Source organism: Alosa alosa, chromosome 16 (assembly GCF_017589495.1).
Source record: "Alosa alosa isolate M-15738 ecotype Scorff River chromosome 16, AALO_Geno_1.1, whole genome shotgun sequence".
NCBI classification, from domain to species: domain Eukaryota; kingdom Metazoa; phylum Chordata; class Actinopteri; order Clupeiformes; family Clupeidae; genus Alosa; species Alosa alosa.
The window spans coordinates 15,456,622-15,479,784 of NC_063204.1; the positions used below are offsets into that span (position 1 = coordinate 15,456,622).

At 39.6% G+C, this 23,163-nt stretch overlaps 2 protein-coding genes across 2 annotated transcripts in view; both read left to right on the top strand.

The window, feature by feature from the left end:
* The first annotated feature begins 9,795 nt into the window (after positions 1-9,795).
* On the top strand, positions 9,796-20,428 carry pxdc1b (PX domain containing 1b). Its single transcript, XM_048267205.1, has 5 exons — positions 9,796-10,618; positions 16,632-16,723; positions 16,989-17,106; positions 17,296-17,407; positions 18,208-20,428. The coding sequence occupies exons 1-5, from the start codon at positions 10,363-10,365 to the stop codon at positions 18,326-18,328; spliced, it is 699 nt and encodes a 232-aa protein (XP_048123162.1). The 5' UTR covers positions 9,796-10,362; the 3' UTR covers positions 18,329-20,428.
* A 616-nt stretch (positions 20,429-21,044) lies between these two features.
* Positions 21,045-23,163, top strand: part of tmx3b (thioredoxin related transmembrane protein 3b) — a 38,205-nt gene continuing 36,086 nt past the window's right edge. The window contains 4 exon segments of the mRNA XM_048266397.1: positions 21,045-21,170; positions 21,424-21,475; positions 22,040-22,079; positions 22,841-22,964. Coding sequence (XP_048122354.1) covers positions 21,137-21,170; positions 21,424-21,475; positions 22,040-22,079; positions 22,841-22,964 — 250 coding nt within the window. The 5' untranslated portion in view covers positions 21,045-21,136.

Here is a 23,163-nt window from a genome sequence, read left to right on the forward strand (position 1 = left end):
GAAAAACATCTGAAAGCAAGAGACTCCTTCCATAATCAGTCAACAGATTAGATATGCTGACCCCTCATGTTGGACATCCCAATATAAACCTCTGCCAGGGCCAGCGCCAGAGAACAACGGGTGGGGGGGGGGGGGCACCTCACTTTTATTAGTTATTTTAGTATTAGTTATTTTAACAAAATTGGCATAGAATAAAGAGCCTTTTGGATAACTGAAACAATATCATGGGGGAAATAGTGCAAGAACATAGCGGTCATAGCCTAGTGTTTAATGGACTATAGCACACAGTGTTTAATAGAATAGTTGCATAGGCTACTACAATACAACTAAATAGGCTATAACAGACTCACCACTATGGCAGGCCTAGGCTACAGCTGAGTGCAAAATCTCATCACTGTCTTTCCATTCATTTTGAAATGTTCTTATAAGATCCTGCTCAAAAGAAAATTGCACATAGGGCCTTCTGATAATATTGCAACATTGAACATAGGCTATGTGATCGCTCAAAATGTTCTTTAGAATTCTAACACATTTATGAAGTGGCTAGGCAGAGGCACCAAACGTGATGGAAAGTTTATGAGCGAACAGGACACTCATGGCTTTTAGTATATGCTGCTCTGACAGTCCAGTTTTATTTACTGTTAGTCTACTGTTTTTAAGTTTGGAGATGTACTGTTTTGCAGTGACATGCAATGCCGACTCCACAACTGTTGCACTTCCCAGCCAGTTGGTGTAATAGATTGTCCATTATGAATCAGTGACAATAACTCAAAGACAAACAATCCAAATAGATTTTAGACTTATTTAGACATTTAAACTGGGTAGCATTTTCACCTTTTAAGTTATTTAACACCATCACTACCACACTTATGGTGAGTTTCATCACAGTTGAATAATTTTGTATACACCTGAAACTGGTGTGTGCACAACCTCTATCAATGTAAATACAAAAAAATTCAAGTTGTCACATTAATACCATCCAATTAGAAGCCAATTATTATGACATTATCAATAATTTCTTATTTAAAATGTGCAAAATTGGAAATGTCCTTGTTTGAGGTATCTTGTCAAGTTACCATAGCACTGAAATATTTCACAGGTCAGAGAACATAGACAAATTTAAAGTCTAGAAAAAAACTGTAAAACAGAAAAAAGAAAGGAAAATAGCAAACTCAAGTGTTGCAATATAAACTTGTGAACTCAAGTCCTTGTGCTGTCCTTGTGTGAGCAAAGGAGTGTGTGTAACCTTAGCTATAGTCGTGTCTCCTCAGTTGATGCCTTTAAGCACAACTAACTTCTCAAAACAGTGTTGCATTCAGACGACGCCTATGGGACCTGTTAATCATTCCAGCAAAGGAAAATCAACGCTCTACTGGAGCAGAGGGGCTTGACCATGCGAGGGTGCCACAAACAGACAGAGACAGAGATTTAATGCTTTACAGTATAGATAGATAGATGTCATCACAGTGTTTCACAGAAAGTATTTTGAAAATAAAAAAATACACAACACTGAATTATTTTGATACAAAATACGAAGGCATTTTCATCATCTCAATAAAATACAAATTACAAAATAGTATTTTGTATTTCAAATACGTATTTTAAATACTGCCCATCCCTGCTAATCCCTAACACAAAACCACTGACTCTTTTTCCTCCCCCTCTAAGACAATAGACTCAAGAGTCAAGAGCAAACATGTTATGACACGATGGCCAACTGTCACTTACAAAGAGATAGAGGATTAGCAGTTTCCTTGGAAACTCCCAAAGTAATCCTGCATATTCTTTTTTAGTAGACAAATGCAATTGCAACCATATTGTCCTCGTTGAAAGCCTTTATTTAACAAATCCTAAAATGAGGCACCATAGGCTGAGGCTCACCTAGGCTATCTCAAGGCAAATGATAGGATTTATATTGTTTCGTGAATTGTGTTGAAATGTGTCATGTCATATCAAAAAGATAAAAGAAAGAATTAGGAACATGTTTACCTGATTTCATATTGTCTCGTGCATGGTGCATTGGCAGAATGTAGCTTCAAGAAACGTCTACTTCTGGAGTAGTCTTCAATCTTCAGTCTTTAATACTGTTGAGCCTTTGTCTTTTGTGCATGTTTGATTTAGACTTACATCGACAGAACTGCACAGTAGGCATGAAAGCTGAGGCCCATGCTAACCACAAGCCTGCAAGCCTGCAAAAGGACCAAAACATTCTAGTGGTCTGTGGTAATTTGTGCCTGTGCTTGGCAGTTCTGTTTACATGCATAGAAATTGCTTTTCAGGAGGCCTTCTTGACTTCTGTGACACATAAACTGGCTGTGGAGGAGGTGGGGTGGCTGTGAAATATAATCACATCACCAAGGCAAACAGCCTAAAATGGTTTGGGGTCCAGTGAACTGTGAACATATCATAGGCATGCAAATTAGATGCTTGAAATTACCATCTTTAAAAAGAGGAGATGTAGCCTAGAAATCTAGACGCGCAAATTACATTTGCTGCCAGGGCTAGTCTAGCAACTCTCCGTTGGCTTGTGAGCTCCAGAAATCGAAACTTAATCAGGGCATTGAAATCGTGGATAGAGTCGTTTGGTGGGCTTAACATAATGATTGATGGCAGAGTTGCAACGGTTTGGCTTGAATTCCCTGCTACTTGAAAACAAATATCCTATTAAGTCCCTATTATGCGTGCAGAGGGAATTTGAAAGACAACTGATTATCCCGCCCCTCGGACTGAGCACTGCGAACGGTGAGTGCCCAGACCCTACATTTTAATGTGGGTCTGGCTCGCCAGGCTACTGTGAACATATCATAGGCATGCAAATTAGATGCTTGAAATTACCATCTTTAAAAAGAGGAGATGTCTATGTGCCCTCAATACCAAGTCAAGGAAGCGATGTCATTTGATACTCACGTCACAGCCATCAGCACATTTTTCTGCCCAAAGACACTCTTAAGTGCATGTGAAAAGTGCTCAAGTGAATAGTGGTCATTATTCATCCTGTCACAGTCTGCATTGGATGTATACTATATTTGGATGCCTGCCATTACACTCACATGGAAGACAAGATATAAGAAAAGGAGTTTTAATCCTGAATAGGATAGGATATATCAGAAACAATAGGCTATGCAAGATGCACATTCACTTTCTATTGGTTCATAGTTGGCTAAATAAATGAATGGGAGGTGTAGGGCAATGTGACTGAATAGTCAATGATTGGCTAGGAAGAACAACGATGTGGTGTGTTGACGTGTGTGAACATGACTATAAATCTTCCCTATAGAACTTAGCTATCATTGACATCTAATTCTAAATCCATAGGTATTAATATGGCGTTGGGACAGAAATTGCAAGCCAGGTACCCTCTTGCCAGGGTTCTTCTGAATGTGTAAGGTTTGGTACAGTATGAGTTACAGTTATTTAGGAATAAAATGTCTATAGGACTTTATGTTGTAGGTCAAAAAAAGGATGACAGAAACTTCAATAGCCCGAATTTCTGTGGTCACTTGTTTATAAGGAAGCAACAATACATCGGACTAACATCAGTATTAGCCAATATTTGCATCGCCGATTTAAAATCGGCCTATCAGCAAATAATATGCCATTTACAGATGGCAGTGCCTGATATTTATCTGTGGTGTCGCATCAATTCCGCTCTAGCTAAATGTTGTGGCACATTCATGCTATGAAGGGCTGAAAGACTGTTTTTTTTAGATAAACTATGCCGTTTTGGCAATTTCTTCGCTGTTTTCTAGCTTTTGGCTCACAGCTTTCTCTGCGGAGCTCCCCCTATAGCTTACACGACACTCCTCAATCGGTCAGTCTGCTGTTTTCCTCTTTCCCTGTTCCTCCAACAATGCTTTACTCGCTTTATGCTTCTTTTCGCTGGCTCTGCCATGACGAATGTCTGAGAAACTCCATAGCTACCTTGTTCTAGCCAGTGCCTGGTGTGTATGTGTGTAGTGCAGTAAAGCAATTTGTTACATCGCGAGGCTGCGAGCAAAGGCTGCGAGACTTTCTGTCTCTGAGGCCGTCTGCCCGGCGGCCCAAAGTTGGCAGGGTGGTTTTTCCGCTCACAGGCGCTAGAGAAAGCCAGACGGCCATCATTCAATGGCAGACGGCCATCATTGGCGCATCCCTACTCATTTACAATTTTGAAAGTCTCAAAATGTGACTAATATCATGCATGTTGAGATTCTCAGATTTAGAATAATTTAATGGCTGTAAACCAGTTACAATATGTGTCTGCATGTTCTATAGCTAATGACTTTCATGTATTTCTTCACAGACAGCAGACATCAGACAAGCTACATAAAGAGACCTAACTGCTCTTAGCCCAGCCAATTAACTGCTAAATAATTGACGTCCCTCCCTGACTTCAGGCCCTGTCTCTGAACAACTCCCTTCATGGCTTGCCCTCAAACCCAAAAACAAAAGTTTGATAAGACAATTCAATCTTTTCAGAATACAAAGGATGCATTTAAACAATGCCAAGTTTGCTAACACGTTAAAGTCCCTTTTGGACACTCACCCTAAGTGGTTGGTAGTGACTTTGGAGTGTGACCTAGCGCACAGAGCTGTTTTCATGCTTAATGAGTTTTTATTTTCTGTAGAAACATGTCTAACATTTCACACTCTATCACATTTCAATGAAGACTTTCTGTCAAGTTTGGTCTTGCACTGAACAGAGCACATAACATCTCCCATACCCTCAGGGCATCCCATCCCAATCTTTTTCTTATAATTTTTTTTAACAAACTGGTTGTGTAAAAAGTACTCCCCTCCCATAACTTTTTTTTCTCAGGTTCTATCATACTTCATTTGAGTGATCAAACTTTAATTTCCAGTCCAGTTCCAGAATCTGATCAGTCAGATGTTAGCACAGTATGCCTGCCCTGGGCTATACACACCACCCCCTACATCATGCATCTGGAGAAAGTACCATATGATGTAGCCTATGTGTATACTGTATACTCATCAGTGAACTATTTCATCCAACACATTTAATTAGCAGACAAGAGCTCAGAGAAAAGCCAGATCTTTCTCCAAAGCACATGGTCATGTGAATAAATCTGTGCATAATTCAATATTATTAATCTTTTTATTTTAAAGAATATAGTCCTTTGTTTGAAAATATTTCCTGATTATACTTAAAAACTGCAGGCAATATCTTCTGAAATCTTGCCAAAATTTGATCAAAACCCTCTTGGCTGCCCAAAGACTCTGGAGTGCAGAGCTGACAGGTCAAATTGACAGCTTGTCCAAACAGGGATTTAGCACTGGAATACGTTACAATGTCCAGACAGCAGGTCTCCTTTCAATCGGTGGGCGACACTGTAAAGCCAACCCATAAAACATGTCTAGCAGATGCTTTATGAAGGCAGCCACAGTTAATTACCAACTCAAAAAAAGCTTTCCAGTTTTTAGACTCTCCTCTTGACCTTCCCCCTCTTCTCCCACCACCTTCCAGGAGGCTTTGTGTCAGAGGGGATGGTTCCTGAGTTATGGCTCTTCTCATGACTTCCTCCTGCTGCTGAGCTGGGGGTGCAGGTTGAAGCCCTCTCACTTTCAGCTCTGAGGGACAAGGAGAAAAAAAGATGGCTGCAGATGTTCTTTGTTTCCCTTTCTTCGAACAGATGCCCCCTCCTTTTGTTTGCTCTGTTTCTGTTCTTGCCATATCTTTTATTTTGTATTTTATAGCCTCTGTATGGTTTGAAGAGCCTGAAACAAAAAAACATAGCTCTTGGCAATAGGGAATGTGTAGTCTGTGTTGCCTGTAGGAGAATAGCCAGCACATGGTCACATAAGTGCAATGGGATTTATGTGTGGTACCAGACAGGATATTGGAAAATCAGTGAGGGAGAATTGCTCCACAAACCTTTATCGAGCTCAGTGTAGATTGTCAAATGTGTGGATGCTGTATAGTATAGATCATGTTCCCTCTGTAATGTCCAAGCCATGGTCAACCCTTCACTAATACATCTGAAGAAATCTCCATCTGATGGGCCATTCTGATGGATTACTAATAGATGCTCTAATGCTTCAAACAATTTTCAGATGTGCAGTAACTGGCACCCCATAATTAAGTGAAACAACTGAAGGCACCTTATCAAAGAAGAATGGTGTTTTAATTAAAATGCATTGCAAAATACTTGCCATGTCCATTTTTAACTCCAGGCAAGACTCTTTGCAAACAAAATGGTGGAACATGTTATACATAAGAAATATAACTATACCTGAAAATATTCACTATGTGGAGCAACTGAATTATTGGTTGAGCTGGTTTAAAAAGTTGAAAGGATGGCTCCAATGGCTCGGATGTGTCCTTAGAATGGACAGCGTCCTTGAATTAGCCTTGAGATGGACACCATCTGGAAAGAGGAAACAAGGGAGGCCAAAAACAACCTTGTGGGGAACTGACTTCAGAATTGAAAATGGCTTGAAAACTTGGGGTGAGACACAACATGTTGCCTAGAATAGGACCAGACAGAGGCAGATAATCACAGCCTTGTGTTCAAAGAGGATTAAATAAGTAATAAGGATTAATGATAGCCATCAGTCACCCTGCTTCCCTTTTTGGGAGATTTACATTTAATATATACACTTGGATACACTTCTTACCTATCCACTACTCTGAGCATTATAAACCTTAGCCCCATTCTCCTTCATTTCACTGAACTCAAATTATTCATAGGGTGTCAGTAGACTTGCTTTTTAGGAAAACCAGCACCATGCACGGTCAGCTACCAGGCCAAACATGCTTATTATCAGCGCTCTAACTGTTATCATAGTTTATGAATTTCTCATATTTTTACCTTGCTGCTAACTAATTAGTTGTTTTTTAGAATCATTGGAAATTATTGGAAATGTTTTGATTTTTATTGACTTAACTTTAAATCAGAAATGTTCAATATGAATGTTATGGTTATTGTTATGCAAGTCACTTTAGATAAAAGCATCTTCTAAGTAAACATAAACAAACATCACAGTATAACTGGAACTGAAGGACCTGGAAGTGGAACTGGAAGTCTTGGAGAGTGCTGCTGGGAATTAGTTTATTTTCATGATGGAAATACGAGATTCAAAACCACTCAGTACCCTCCCCAATTATATGGCAAATCTATATATGGATGACATCACTTTTCAGATTCCACTGACAGCTCATTATTGGAGGGAAGGAGACAGGAGAGAGGACAGTGATGAGTTACAGCTGCACTGTTAGAACTGGCACAAATGTAGCTCTAAATAGAAACAGTGGTGTGGAAATGTACTGTAATTGTGCAACGTTAAGAGTTTTTGTCTAAAGGCCAACTGCAGCAAATCTGCCACTAATAAAGTTGGTTCCAAACCGATGTGTTTTGGGTGATACAGTTAGAGAAGCTGTGTTGTAATAGCATGCACACATTATTTCAGGTGTTCCGCCCCACACGATTACCTAATGAATGTCCTTAAAAACTGACATGAAAGGTGTGCTTACCTCCCTTTCACTTCACACAATCAAAATGACCTACCTATACAAACACAAACCATTGAAAACTACATCTCTCTCTCTCTCTCTCTCTCTCTCTCTTTCTCTCAGAAACGTGATTATGAGCTGTCAAAAAGTAACCCCAGAATTTAACATGACCAAAATGATATGACCAAAACGTCATGTATGGCCTGTTGTACCATCCACAAACATGAAAAGCCCAAAAGTAATTTAAAACATAGGTAACCACAGAAAACCCCGTCTGTCAACCTGAGATGTTCAGGAATGTTGTTGAATTCAATAGAAAAAATGTGGTATAACACCCCTGTTATAGCCTAATGTGTGTAGCCTATTTCACAATAACCATAGGTCAGGGTGCCTCTGGGCATTTTGGTTTGACTTGTGGTGGGCCTTAGCCCTAGCCTAGAAATCTAGACGCACCTGTCTGGCTCATCAGGCTTAGCCCCAAACAGTAGGCTAGTGGTGTGCTTTTTTTGGTTTCGATCCGATACCAAGTAAATAGGGCCGATACCAGGTAATAGGGCCAGCAGTGCAATACCAATATTTGTTACTAAAAGCAGCTTAGATAGCCTACTTTTATGTAAGGGAGAGCAGTGTGTCATGATTTATGACGTGAAGGAAACATCAATATGCTACATTTTAATATATTATGAAGATTTTGTGATTTCCACTGTTAATAATTTAAAAACATTTCAACAACGAAACATTGCAAGGTGGCCTGCAAGATGTGATGTGCGTTTTGTGTACGCACAAAAATGCTGCTTCTCACGCTCACGTCCGGATGTACGAAGAGTGACTTGAACGTGAGAATGTGTGGTCCTCCACGCAAACTTCATGTCTGGCGTACGCACATTTCCAGTGTGTATCGTCAGTTGGCGACACTTAGAGGCAATGCAGCGCAACAAAATTAGTTGATCGCAAGTCTAGGCCTTTATTTGCACAGTATTGTGAAACGTGGGTTATTAAAAATTATAACACTTCGAAAGTAGGCCTATGTTTCTATATTTGGACATGCAAAATGCTCAAATTCTACTAAGTTATGCAACAACCTATCTATAATGACAACTGTAGACTTATTAGAGGATACGAATTAAAAGGGAACGTGAAACCTATAGCCTACACATATGTATATATAGATAGAATAGATAGGCTGACTAATAAGCGCGGATATAAGCTATTTCCCTTAGTGTGATTGACTGCAAAGGATACTTTGACTTTCCTCGAGTAAGCATTCGCATTATTGTTGTCACACTTGTGTGCAAATATAGGTATATGATCCAGAAATCGTAATGTTGTGGCGATGTGGCCTGGATCAACTTCGTTTATTCCACCTGGAGTGCGCGATGCGTGGTAGTCTACTTGGACACGATTGATTTAATGTTTTTTTTTTATTAATGCAGTTGTGTTGTAATGGTTCAAATGCATCAAACCCAGTTATGCGACTGTCACCTACTTGCAGACTGACCAATAATTCTGCCACGGTCTCTGACCCTAGCTAGCCACTGCTACGCTCTGCCACTACTGTTTTTTTTTAGTATTTTTTTTTTTATTATTAATTACAGATGATAAAGACGTTAGATTCTTGACATTTCGTCGGATAAACACTTTTACCTCGCATTCGCTGGAGAGAAACCTTTTATTATTAATTTGATGATTTCAATTATTAAACTTTGGAGCAGGTTCGAGTATGAAAGGATCCACAAATGAGTTTTCATTGTTATTAATATTGCGGGATAGGCTAGTTTGTCTGCGCGGAGGTCTGCGCTCTCGAGTGGCCTTCTAGTTAGCATATTAAAATGAGTGTGATTGAGGGAGGAGAGAGGGTGGAGTGTAATGCTTGTGCGTGGAAAATCTGCGTGGAGTGCTGCGTACGCACAGTTTCAGGATTTTTTGTGCGTAGGCTACGCTACTTTTCAGGTTTGCACGTACGTAATGTTTTAGTATGAAATCCACCACGCAAGTGTTTGTACATGAGGCCCCTGGTTGCTTGAATTTTATCAGTGAGTAGCCAATGGAAATTGTGTAACGGTACCGGTAACGGTTTACTTATGGTTTAGTTTGGTGTGGAGGGAATTACTTGAGAGCAATCACTACATCACTGAGGAGCAGCACCTACGATTTTTAGAAGGCAACCAATTTTATTATACTGGATTACTACAAACTGTAGCCATATCGTCCTGATAGGCCCCCCCTACTCATTAGCGTTTTCCCTTTTACACTCCAAGTAAACTTTTCACACTGGACAATGAAGTAGGCTAATGCAGGGAGTTGCATTCCTTACATAGCGTTGCGTTGGGGAGAGTCAACTGGGAGAGAGAAGGAAGCAGGGGAGGGGGAATGTTGACTCCTGCAAAGGAAGCCATAAAGTTGTCTCTGTGACCAGCAGCAACACAACGCTCAAGAAGCTTCGACTGCTGGTAGAACTGTGGAATATATTTGAAAGTGAAATATGCTGAGAAATCCTGACAAACAGTGGTCGCGCTTTTTAGCCTACATTTCCAATCCGCCATCAAGGAGCAGAGATCAAAGGATATGCTGGAATAATAGTCTCAAGCAAACCTTGTAATGTGTAATTTCCGATTTGTTTTAAAATATCGATTTTTTTTTTGAGCGCATGACTTGGTCAAAGGCTGTCACGGATAGTGCCACGTTTATAATAGGCCTATCTGCACTGACCATTGCGTCTCCAGAGCATAAAACGTCGATATAATTAGCTTAGTCATAGGTGGAACTTCACTTTTATGTCTCGCATTCAACTGGTTAGTTAAATTGCAACGAAGCCCCGACCGCGCCTTGCCGAGTGGGCATGACTGTTTTGATTATTCAGTTTGACAAGAGACTGCCAGCAACACTCACAATGTGGGATTGACGGCTGAGGAATGGCATCGGCGATATTCGAGGGCACGTCTTTGGCAAACATGTTTGTGAAAGATTGTTGGGTTAACGGAATCCGGAGACTTATTATAAATCAGCGTGGCGAGGAAGAGGAATTCTTTGAAATTAGGACTGAGTGGTCAGATAGAAATGTTTTATACTTGCATAGAAGTTACTCCGATTTTGGAAGATTATTGAAAAGGCTTTTGGAATGCTTCCCTGAGGACAGACGAACCCTGTCGAAGTCACCACTAATAGAAGGTAAGCTGTCCGCCTCGATTACCGGTATGTAGATAAATTAGTTGTCCTAGGCTATATGTTCAAGTCAACCTATCCCCAGATAATTCTGTGGATTTTGATGCTGGCCCTGGGTATAGGCTACCAGTGCGAAATGTCCAAATTAGTTAGCGTTCTGTGTTCTGCCGTATTGGTCTACACCCCAAATAAAATTACAAACCTGCTGGTGCCAAGTAGGCAGATGAGTTCATTTTACTAGAATGAACTCATCTGCCTACTTGGCACCAGCAGGTGAGTTACTGTTATACTGTTTCAGAAACAGTTTTTACAGGGGTAAATATAAGCCATATATTTCAGACCTTCACTTGGGAGTTTAAACATGGCTTTGAACCATGTCTTGTAACATAAGCAATGAGCCACAGAGGCCCTTGAGTCACGTACTAGGTCTTACAAAAGTACTTTGATCTCAATTTGGCACATCCTGTCTTGCTAGAAATAAAATACTCATGTTAAATGTATATAGGCACAGACTAACACAGACACACACACTTTAACAGAAGAGAAAAAACAGGACTACAGTAGGTGATGCAGCATTACACGACTGGTGGTTTCACACTGTTACACACCTTTCCTTTCTTTCTTTGAACTAGTACATTTTTTCACTGTATGTTATGTCCAATGCAGTTTGCAATATTTAGATACTGTTCAGTGAAGGTGGACATTTCAGCCATTTTGCCTGACTATGATGATTATCTATAGTGTGACAATCAGTACAGATGCTCCCCTCCTTGGACTGTGTAGCATTTTGTTGTAAGGCTACACGCCGAGCATGATCATGGTGAGTCTTAATTATTAAATTATAGGGATGCCAGTCCAGTCTTTCAATTTCCTGCTGACGTGTGCTTCACTGTAGACCCTGACCACTCTCTGATCAATCACAGCACCAATATTTCATAAAGACATGATTATTAGTCACAGGTTGAGTCAATGCCTGCACTGCGTCTCAACAAGCACTATGGAAAATTACAGTATCTCTCGTAATCATTTGGGACCCTGCGTATTCACAAAGTAAGACTTGACAGCAAACAGGCATTCATGATTAACTATTTTAATATCAAGGAGTATAGTAGCAATGACTCAATTCACAAGGTCTCTATACTTGTAGAGTCTTCAAGGAATTTCATACAATTTCTTATGATTATGGTTATGGGATTTGGCAAACGCTTTTATCCAAGGCGACAATGCAGACCTTACCTTTATACCGATCTACCCATTCATATCTTATTCAGGCATTTATACCTGTCTTTATTTACTGTACTATCTACATATATTTTTAAGTTAAAAGTGATCATTCTACAACTGGCATGAATGTTTTAAATAAAGAAATGGCATGGGAATAAATAATTATCCAGGATAATAGCCTATCAAAGTGTAGAATAAGCTGTTTTGATAGTAATTTCTCTTAATTGATATGCAATAAAGACATCTTTCAAAATGTAATCACACTCTTAATTTATACCCCTGCCATTACATTTACAGATGATTTGATTTAACAGGCTGATAGCTAATATTTCTTGACTTGCACCTGATTGTAGTATTGTTTTCAGTTGGTCATCAATGTGGTGCATGCTCTGGACGCCTTCCAGTGGGCTTATCTGTGTCTGGCAGAATGTAAAGCGTATGCCACTGCACCAATCAGTCTCAACTTCTGCACCTCTGCTTTTGTCTGTGCCCAGCCAGCCAAGGTGTAGTTTTTGAAACAACACCAAACAGCCTTTTATGGCCACAGCAGTGTACCATCATGTCCACTCCATAGGATATTCATAGGCCAACTATTGTAGTGAAATAATGACAATGACTCACTGTCGCATGTTTTCAAAGGCTTCTTCATTTTTTAAAACCACCTTCTCTGTGTGCATGTGTGACTGAATGAGTGAGTGAGTGTGTTCAAATCAATGTTTAATCAATGTTAACATTTCCAAGCAGGGATAGCTCATCTCCTACACTAGTCTTTCAGCATGGCTCTTGTTTTCCTGCTACTGGGGCCTTGCTAGGCAACTGGGCCAGACACAACACTTCCACTTTAGGCTGATGTCATCAGCAGAGAGTGGTACACAGTGCTGGGATGAGTAGGCCTAGCAGGAGAGAGGGAGTATAGGACCCTATTTTTATCCATCTCACAGAGTTTCTCAGCAGACCTGCGCACCAAGCAGATGTGACATTCTGAGGGTGTGTGTGGAGAATGGACATGGCTTGTGTAATTGACAGTGATGTAAGAGAAGAAGTGGATGGTTGTACCATGTCACGGATATGAAACTTATCGGCACAATCTTATTCCGAGGACATTTAAGTTGTTGAGTGCTATGGGTTTGGATGAATTTCTAGATGGTGATATCGTCAGAATCGAGTTTATTATTACTGTAATGATGTCAGCTGAGCAATGGAGAAAGCTGATTAGCAGTGTTCATTCTACACTCATATTGTGAAGTTGAATTCGCTCTGCAGGTTAGTCTGGCAAGGCAGCAATTGACACCCACTTCCAATATTACAAAAACCCAGGCACCAATCACATACACCATTGATAATGGGCTTTGTGTGATGACAGATAGAGCAATGCATTCAAAACAACCAATGGCTATGCTGATGGAAACAGGGTTAAACAGATGTGGACTTTCTTTGGATTTGAGTAAACAACTGCATTTAAAACTTTTGTTTACAAGATTTGATTGCAGCACGATTTGGTAAGAGTTTAATGCACCAATTTAAGTTTAAATTCACTGCTAGTTATGCCCCTGGAAGTCGTAAGTCAATGAAGCCTTTCCAGACCCACTCTTAATCTGAATTGAGATATGTGGTCTAGTGTCAATGAAGCTATGATTTCTTAAGTCAACTTGTATGAATCTACACACCAAAAAGAAATGACAGATAGTCAGACAGTTAAACACACCGAAACTAACAGAAAGAAGGATATGACCAAACAGATATAGTTCCTTCTTTGTCAGCCTTCATGATCTGCATTTTCTGTGGTTCTCAATTATGTCTTTGAATGCATGCATAATGCAAAAAAACATTTTAAATAAAAGTATCTGCACACAGAATTAAGAAAACTGTCATTTGTTGTAGTTATTGTACTTTTCAACATTATGATATGAAAGTAACCATTTTATACAGTTTTAGAAGGTTTAGAAACAGTGCTACTGTTTATCAGAGTTAGCATGAGCACCCGTCGTGAGACAGCTTAGTTTGACCCTACTGATGATGTGTTGCAATGGTAATCCTGCTCAGTACGAGAGGAACCGCAGGTTTTTCATGCTTTTCATGCATGTCTCCAGCACACTTGATCTGATGATATGAGAAAAATACGGTTACACTTTACTTGACAGTATTGACATAAGAGTGACATGACACTGTCATGAACGTGTCATAAACAAGTCATAAACGTTTATGACATAACGCTTCTGTTATTAAGTGACATTCAGTTTTTGTCATAACAAGATAAGGTTAGGATTAGGGTTAGGATTAGGGTAAGGGTTAGGGTTAGGGATAGGGTATGGATTAGGATTAGAGGTTAGGATTAGGGTTAGGTTTCATGTGTCATGTGTCATGTGTTCATGACAGTGTCATGTCACCTTTTATGTCAATACTGTCAAGTAAAGTGTTACCAAATATACTGTAGCTGCAAAGAAGGTGACAGCACGGTGCAACAACTACATAAGAAAATTGAAAGGAATACATGTTTAAAGCAGACATAGAATGAAAACACCGCTGGATTTGTTGAAGATGTTCGGTGAGAGTCCGGTGCATGGCCTCAAACCTACTGTGAACCGGAAACACGGTTGTTTCCTCCTATGCAAATCTGGGACTTTGAAATTACCATGAAAAACGGGCAAACCTGAACAAAGAGTGTGACGTGAACAGACACACAAACCAATCCTCTGATCACCCCTCCCCCCAATCAGCGTAAAGCTCACTTAATTATTCATTGTGTTCTGTTTTGGAAAGGTTGGCCTTTATGGAGCATAACCTACAGGTTGTGAGATGGAAGTTATGTAATGTACAAAGTCTGCATGTAATTGGTAATATATATGTATACAAAGCAAGCCATATGAATGTGCAAATAAGGAAGACAGTTTTGAATGACAGTTGTTACTTTGATAAACCTATTCCAGGTGGTTTAAAGATAAGCTAAGACCGATAGTTTTTCATTCACTTTACCAACACCTGTCCACATCCATTTTGGTCGATCAGGGTAGCTTAGGTCAGGGTAGAATGTAGAGAGACGCTGAAATGTACAGACTCAAGGCGCTGAAATGTAGACAGACTAGAGTTGTTAAATGATTAAAGTGGATAGAATATAATTCAAAGTTCAAGTTCAAGTTCAGACACACACATAGAAAAAGGTAGGACATTTTAAATATTTTCCTTCCACATTAGGGCAGTAGATTGAAGGATGTACAGGAAAATGCTTGTTCCTCAGGAAGTTTTAACTGGGGATGCAGCTGTTTCTGATTTGTTGGTTGTTGTTGTTTTTTTAAGAAAGAGCATGTTTTTGCTATAAATGTAAACCAACCAATATGTAGAGGTCCCAGTTATCTGTTTCACTGTTGTCCAAACAGCAATAATTGTTTTTGTCTTGGCTCCTGTTGATAATGTCTGACCACCACCAGAGGAGACACCTGTGTCCAGACTTTAATAAGCTGTATCCACTAGCGTGAATAAACAGACTTGTATTTTGGAGAAAGGATTAACGTCTAGTCTCTGCCAGACAGCTGTGTTTTTGTTTTGTATCACCAGCACCATTTACCCCTCCTATGTTTAATGAATACAACATACTCACATTGGTCAACACTTTGCCTGGTTACCTTGGCAAACTATTTTTATTGAAATGCACCAGGAAAGCATCATTCATAATTATAGAAAAAATGCATATTTTCAGAGGAAATCATGTTGAACTGATGTTGAATTTCTCCCTTTTGGTGGAGAGTAGCTTCTTTTATCTTTTCACCAGCCATAGGGGTAATGTCATCATGAAAGGTGTTGAATGCTTCTATCCCTCCAAATCCATTCTGTGCCCAGGTCCTACTGAGGTTTTTTTGTTTGTGTGGCTTAGAGGGCTGATTCAGAATGAGTTCTGCTCCCCCTGTATTAACGACATTGTTATCGTCATCACTCATCTTCAGCATGACCATAGGGATCTGTGAGGTCATAGCTTTCGTCTGAACACTCAGCTCTCTGTGTGTTAGTCTGAATCATGTCAGTGTCATTGCAGAAGCCATCAAGGTTTCTTCCAGGAATATGGGAGTTTTTCCTTGCCACTGTTGTTACCATATGGCGTGCTTGTAGGGAGTTAAAGGTTAAGGGTGCCAGTTTTCCGGTCGTTGTGTTCCTTAAACATCTGTACATAATCACAATAGATACTAAGAACATACTAAGGCTAACCGCTTGGAGTCCATCAACAGGGCCTAAGCATTTTTTAGCAAAACCTATACTGCAACTTGCTGCGTTAGCCTCAAAATGTATTATTATTATTATTATTATTATTATTATTATTATTATTATGTATAGATCAGCAGTCAAACATTTCAGACGATAAACTGATTGGCATCCTAGTGTCAAAAACCTAGTCCCAAGGAACATTTTGCGAGACCAGAGATATGCATAGTTGGTGTACTTAAGTTTGCTGCTTACAATATGCAACTGTGTCAGAAAACAATCCCATATCCAAAATCTGTATCAGCTGGTACTGCCGATTGTTCACTATTGTGTCACCTGAAGAGAATCTGGACTTTTCTGTTTTCCCCTGTAAATGACAGCATTCAAATGGATATTGTGAAGCAAAAGGTTAGCGCTATTGAACTGTCAGTCATCTGTTTTTCCTGATGCTGGTTCAGTTGGATGTCTGGTTGCTAAAGCACTGAGCCTTTGTGGCATCTGATAAGGCATTATATGTGGAAAGGTCATCAAGACTGTCCTTTATTGTTCATTATTGAAGTATGTACCTGTGTGTTTATATTCCTTGGTATTTCTTGTTATCCAGGGCTTGTGAAGATTAAGGAAGCAAGTGACATTGAAGTGAAACTGAATGAAGTGGAGAAGTTATTGAAAAATGCTATCAACTTGCCCTGGAAGGTATGCAATACACTGGTCTTGGACTGTTTCTTTAATTTGGTACATTTGAAGGATGAATTAAGGAGTAAAAGGCTTGTCGATTTGTATCCTAGTTTATACTGAATGAGATAAGAAAGTGGATTTCTTAATAAAGCTGTATTATTATTTCATGATAGGAGGTTTGGGGTTACCTATAGACTTAAGCATCTTACTAGGCCTACCATGTTCAATGTTATGTAATAGATGCGTTTTGAACAGGAACTCAACCATTGTTTTTTCTCTTTAGTATTCCAGGTCAGAGGTTGTGCTTACTTTCTTTGAACGTTCACCACTTGATCAAATCCTAAGGAATGATAATGTTCACAAGATCCAGCCTTGCTTCCAAAGTCCAGTCAAAATCTCTGGTTAGTCACACAAAAATGTGTGTGTGTGTGTGTGTGTGTGTGTGTGTGTGTGTGTGTGTGTGTGTGTGTGTGTGTGTTTGTTTTTCTGAAGGTGCTCAGTTTGTATGTATAATAATATTGTGTTAAACTTGAATCAGTTGTGCTAATGCTATACATTCGTTGATTTGGATTGCTCCTGGCTTGTTACAGAGATCATGAGATCCAATGGCTTCTGTCTAGCCAATACGGAGACCATTGTGTTTGATGAAAACATCACCCAGGAGAAGGAGAGACCCTCATCGACTGACTCAGCTGAGCATTCGTGAGTGTTTTCATTCTCATGTATAATTTTGATTCCTGTTAAATCATACAGACATGAAAAGTGGTGATTATGTGAGACATGACATGGCATTAGCATACCTAGGTTTGCATGTGGATGTATGTGTCTAGTCCCCGAATGTGAATGAGCTTCTTTCTGGCCAGGAAGTAGCAAAGAGGCATTTCCTTTCCTGGGTGTGAGTAGGAAGTAAAGGAAGTCAGCCTAGAGTTGGAGCATTCATCAAGAATTTGAACCATGGCCTTCATAACTCAGACTCCCTTTAAAGCAACACCAAAGAACTTTCCCTCTGTCACACACACGCTATTTGTTTATCCAGCACCGGCTTTGCGTTGTCCACAGACAACGTAGAATATTTTGCATGACTTACGAAGTACGATGTATTGCGACATCAGATGCAAGTCAAATTTGTAGTTTCTTATGTCTCATTTCATCGAACTACAGATCCGCTACCCGATCTGGCAAACTTACATAGTGCGGTTATAGCCGATAGAGGGCCGCGAAGCGGATGCAGAATTGCCGTTGACCCTGTTACAAGTTGATGAACCACTGAAACGATTTTGGAAACATTATTTTAAGGTATAAAAAACTCTTTGGTGTTGCTTTAACCTTTCAAGAACTTTTTTTCCTTGGCCCTCAACCTCAAACAAACAAATATCAAAGTGCTTACTGACAGCTCTTGTATTTGGTAGACCATGCATGAGGTTATATGTTTGGGTCATATATTTTATCACTTTATGTGAAACTTAATACTAATGCAGTTTCCCCCTCTATTCTATGCTTAGGTATGATGACACGGAGAGTCTTCCTGTGGAGCCTGACCTCAGTGATGAAGAGCCTGAGGCATATGTCACCAACCTGTCCTACTACCACCTGGTGCCTTTTGAGACAGACATTCTGGAGTGAGATACTCTAGACATCATCTACTGCACAAATGTCAGGAAAGCAGCCATTAGTGGTGTTCTCTTTGCTGATTTCCATTCAGTTCTCTTGGAAGACATTGCAGGAGTTTTGTGATGAAGAAGCTTAGACTCTCCGCTGAGTCACACCTCCTTGTACACATGGCATCATTATCGCAGAGGTCTCCCACAGCCAAGGAACATTCACAGACGTGCTTTAATCGAGTCATCTTCACTGCCACTGATTTGTAAAGGACTAAATGGGAGAGGAGGTGGTTATCAGGTCATTTCTGGATATGGAGGAAGGGAAAAGGGTGGAGGATCAGTGCTAATCTTGATAGGAAATCTCACTGAGTTGAGAAATTATTGTGGTCACATCTTTCAGTGTTATGACGGTTAATTTATTTTTAAATACCTGTCATTCTCTCGCATCCAAGGGTTGTTGAATTTGCTCTGTCTTGGGAACTATAAAGATTAAAAATCACACAGATATCTAGTTGCACTGCAGTTATCTGTGATGAATTATGCTCACATTAGACTGCACTGTCAGCTTATTTAACTGTTATAACTTTAAAGAGCATATTTGTTTTGAGTGAATGCCCTGTGCCAGAGGGGTGTCTTTTGGCATGAACCAGTACGAAAATATGCTTTGGTTGGAACATTTCAGATTCTCTACTGCGGCCTTTGGAGTGCTGTTTATTGCGCTAGCACCACAATAACCATTAAGCCTGTGCATGCAATCAGTGTGGCCACATGACAAATCAAAACTTCCCAGTTATTTCATCTGGCATAGTTCATTTTGAAAACAAGTTAGACTACATCATCAACTCATTGATACAAGCACAGTGTTGAACAGTTCAAGTGGGACTATTCACGTTTACATAAAAACATGAAAGCATTCTGCTGCAGTCATATTTTGTTGCATGTTATTTCTCTGTCACATACATTCTCTCAGCGCCAGTTGTGACACAGTACAAGTATGCTGTAAAATTTGCCAGAGTCATGTGCAGTTGTAGAGATATGTGTTTTTTTTTGTTGTTGAGAGGGCACCAGACAGTCTGCATGCAGGCTAAGTAGGCTACTTCTGCTTCTTCTTACCTTCCATTTTCTCTGCTCATGAGTCTGTTTAGTAACACAGTCATGCCCCTCTCTGGACTGTGGGAAAGCATTGCTCTTTCTTCAATGGATTTCTTGCAATGTGTGTGTGTGTGTGTGTGTGTATGTGTGTGTGTGTGTGTGTGTGTGTGTGTGTGTGTGTGTGTGTGTGTGTGTGTGTGTGTGTGTGTGTGTGTTTGTGTTTGTTGTGTGTGTGTGCGCGCGTACCTGCGTGCATGCTTGAATGTGTAACTTTATTTTTCTTTTTAGTTTTTTCTTCCTTCGCTCTGTTTGCATCGACTGTGGTTGAAAGTGTTGAAGGGGAGACGAAACAGCAGAACAATGATCTGCATTGTGCAGCTGAACATAAGCAAGACTCTTCTGAATTGAGCTGATAAATAAAGATATTTGTGCACAATTTCTAGGATCTATAGCAGTAGAGGACAGTAAATAAACTGGAATGGTGGACATGTAGGTATTAAGTATTCATTAGCACCACAGGATGATTCATGCCAGAGTACTTGTTGATCAAGTCACTTGCCTCTATTTGGGTAGTCAGGCTTGTCTGAGCATTGCAGCCCATGTTCAATCATAAGCTAGTGTAACAAGTCATTAGACACCCAGGCTAACAAGTCATGGGAATAATTTCTAGGGAAGGGAAGTGATTGAGAGTTTTTTTTATTGCAATTGTTTTATTTAATATAATATGAAAGGAAATATTTATTTTTGTAATCACAAAAATGGTCAGGTTTACAGTTGACCTGAGAGACATTCTCACTTTGCTGATCTTGGAGTGCCTACTAATTTTGATATATTAGAATGATGTAAAGATTTTCAGTGGGTGCAGCAATAACATCCGACTGGAGGGCAAAATAAGAAAAAAACCTTGTCAGATTGCCTTTCATTTAAGCTATTAGTTTATCAGTTTAAAAGTTCAGTGCTTGTGCCTGAAATCATTTGCATGTAATATGTTAAAGCTTTATTTGTAATAAACAATGTTTTTGGTGCTGCACTGTTTATGTTGTACATTTGATATTATCTTCCTCTCAAGCACTCATGCATGCCTCACTAGTTCATTTGGCTTTTCAAACTCAAGATGTGAAAGAGCTACAACATTACCATCTGCTGGCATAACATCGACAGTGCTAGTCTCCAGGCACAATAGCCCAGAAGACCAAGTTCATGATAAAAACAATAACAAGTAATTGCAGCCACATGTAGGCTGTTGTTTAATTGTTAATCTGAGGACCACATATAAGAAATGGGTTCTATATCCCTAGGCTTAGCCTATAGTATAGAGTGATAATAGCCTAATACAAATAATGATATGGAAAGTTTCAGGACAATAGCCTACAACAATGAAAAATGTTGTTGGAGAAGCTCACTGTTTTACAAATTTGCCCTAAGTACCCTAATAATACTTTTTATTTGCGGAATAATATAGGTCTGACTGTAATAATAGGCCCACGCTAAGGTGGCAAGTTTGAAAAACACCACTTCATAAAAAAATATTTCAATTTAATACATTTTATTGTCTAACAAAATCTGAAAGGTTCCTCCTACCAGAGAATGTATAAAGTACCATATGTAAGTGAGTACCCTGTCTCATCGCTCTGCTGTCGGCAACACTTCCGATAGACTGCAGCGGGGTGACTGCGCACGCGCAGATGTCTTGGATTTTCTTGGTGTATTTCCTGTTTGATGGTTCTCATTCGGAAAGATGGCTGAAGTGAGAGTCAGTTTGGTTTGTGCAGGTAAGTAACTCGTAGGCTACTACAATATTTGTGGCGTTAGGATGTCTATTTTAGTCAGCACCGTTTGGAATGAGAGTATTCCCAAGCGCGATGTGATAGAACTATGCATACAAGTTCGACCCTGGCTTGCTAAGCAAGCTTATGGATCATCGAAAGCTATTTGGGTAACAGCAGAAATCTCAGATGAAGATACACTGTTCCTTTCGTTAAATGACATTCATCATTGTGAATTATGTTGTCTTTTTTTTCACAGTGCTTTTTCTAAGTTCGGTGGTAGTAGCATTAGTCGAGGACCTCGATGACTCGTAAGTGATTTCATTTTTAAAAGAATGAGCCCAATCAGCCCATGCTTATTTAAATGGGTTAGCAAATGCAGACATTGCACCAGTTTTACCAGAGACCTACATTTTACCTACATCTTACAGCCTACAGGACATTCACTTAAAAGTATATTATTAAATATTTTGAAGACAACAGCTAGGAGTAGGCCTACGTTGTGTTTCTGTGACTGCAGTGAAATGGCCTGTGCATATAATGTGCATTGAATGAAAGTAGCATAGCATCCTCTAGTTATTCTGATGTAGACAATTGTTCGCTGACCTACACTTTGTTGATACGCTTTGTTGATTTACGCAGTCATACCCTTTGTAACAATATTAACAGTGTTTTGCAAATTCACACCCCTTGCTCACTTCCTAACAGGAAACAACAGTCTGTCATGCCATTCTGTAGCATAGGCTAACTTTATTGTATTGGTACAGTAGTTGACTTAACACAGCATTAATATCCTCAGTGTAGACATTTACCATCCTTTATCATATGGCATCTTGTGAGCTTTTTAAATCTTTAAACGTGCTGTTCTTCTGTAGGTTTAAAGACAAACGCATGGATGATGTGTGGATAGTAGATGTGAGTATCTCTGTTTCATACACAGACACACATAGAGACAACATTCAAGCTGTATGCACCCCTTTAGAGCCACTGCCAATGGGCACCCTCGACAGCTCTGTGATTTTCATCCCTTACGGAAGCTGCTAGGCTGGTGGAATAGGAGACGATGCGCTGTGCTGTGTTTTTTAGTGAAAGAGAAGTCATGCATGCTAGATTAGGTGGGCGCAAATGGCGGGGGTACTGGGTGGGTTTAGTCTGTGTGCGGATGATGTGGTATCAGAGTTGGTTCAACACAGGGTTCCTGTCTGGAGCCTGGGCAGATGGCTAGGACAGTACAAAGAGAAAGGCCTTTGTGAAAATGCAGGAAGTTTTATCCAGTCAAACTGGACATAATCAAAGAATTTGCTAGCTTGGCTCTACTAGACTATATGCTGCTTAAGTTATTAAATATTCTTTGTACTAATGAGAAATGGATGTTTTGATTACGCAACATGTGTTCAGTTCAGTTCCGTTTTCCATGAAAATGCCCTCAGGTACACTTTAAATAGTTCAATGTGAATAAACAATACATCTTTCACTGCAAAAAAATGGGATTAACTCTTAAAATTAAAGTGTGGTGTTTATAGCCTACTTGAATGTGAGCATCTTGTAGGAATGGTATTAGCTTCACAAAATACTGTAACTCATCTTTGCTTTGTGAAATAGCCTGACATCGTATTCTTTTTTTGACTTTTAATATTTTACATGTTTAATGTGTTGTCATGTGCTGTCTACTGTAGTTTTATGCCCCTTGGTGTGGCTACTGTAAAAAGTTGGAGCCAGTGTGGCATGATGTCGGTGCTGAGTTGAAGAGCTCAGGGTCTCCTGTCAGAGTTGGCAAAATGGATGCAACTGCTTACTCTGGTGAGATTGCATATTTTATTACAATATACAGATAACAATTAGCAATTGCAAAATAGCAATTTAACATGGTTGTTATCTTTTCCGTACTGTCCTTAATACACATAAGACAAGATGGTGTTTTGTTTAATTTGCCATTGACTAAGCCCATAAATGTGACTAATAAAAGATTTATAAGAAAATAAAAATAAAAACTAGTTCT

Coding starts and splice junctions, on each gene's coding strand:
- pxdc1b (XM_048267205.1), top strand. CDS start 10,363: ATGGCATCGGCGATATTCGAGGGCACGTCTTTGGCAAACATGTTTGTG. Junction 10,619..16,631: donor GAAGTCACCACTAATAGAAG/GTAAGCTGTCCG, acceptor CTTGTTATCCAG/GGCTTGTGAAGATTAAGGAA. Junction 16,724..16,988: donor CTATCAACTTGCCCTGGAAG/GTATGCAATACA, acceptor TTTTCTCTTTAG/TATTCCAGGTCAGAGGTTGT.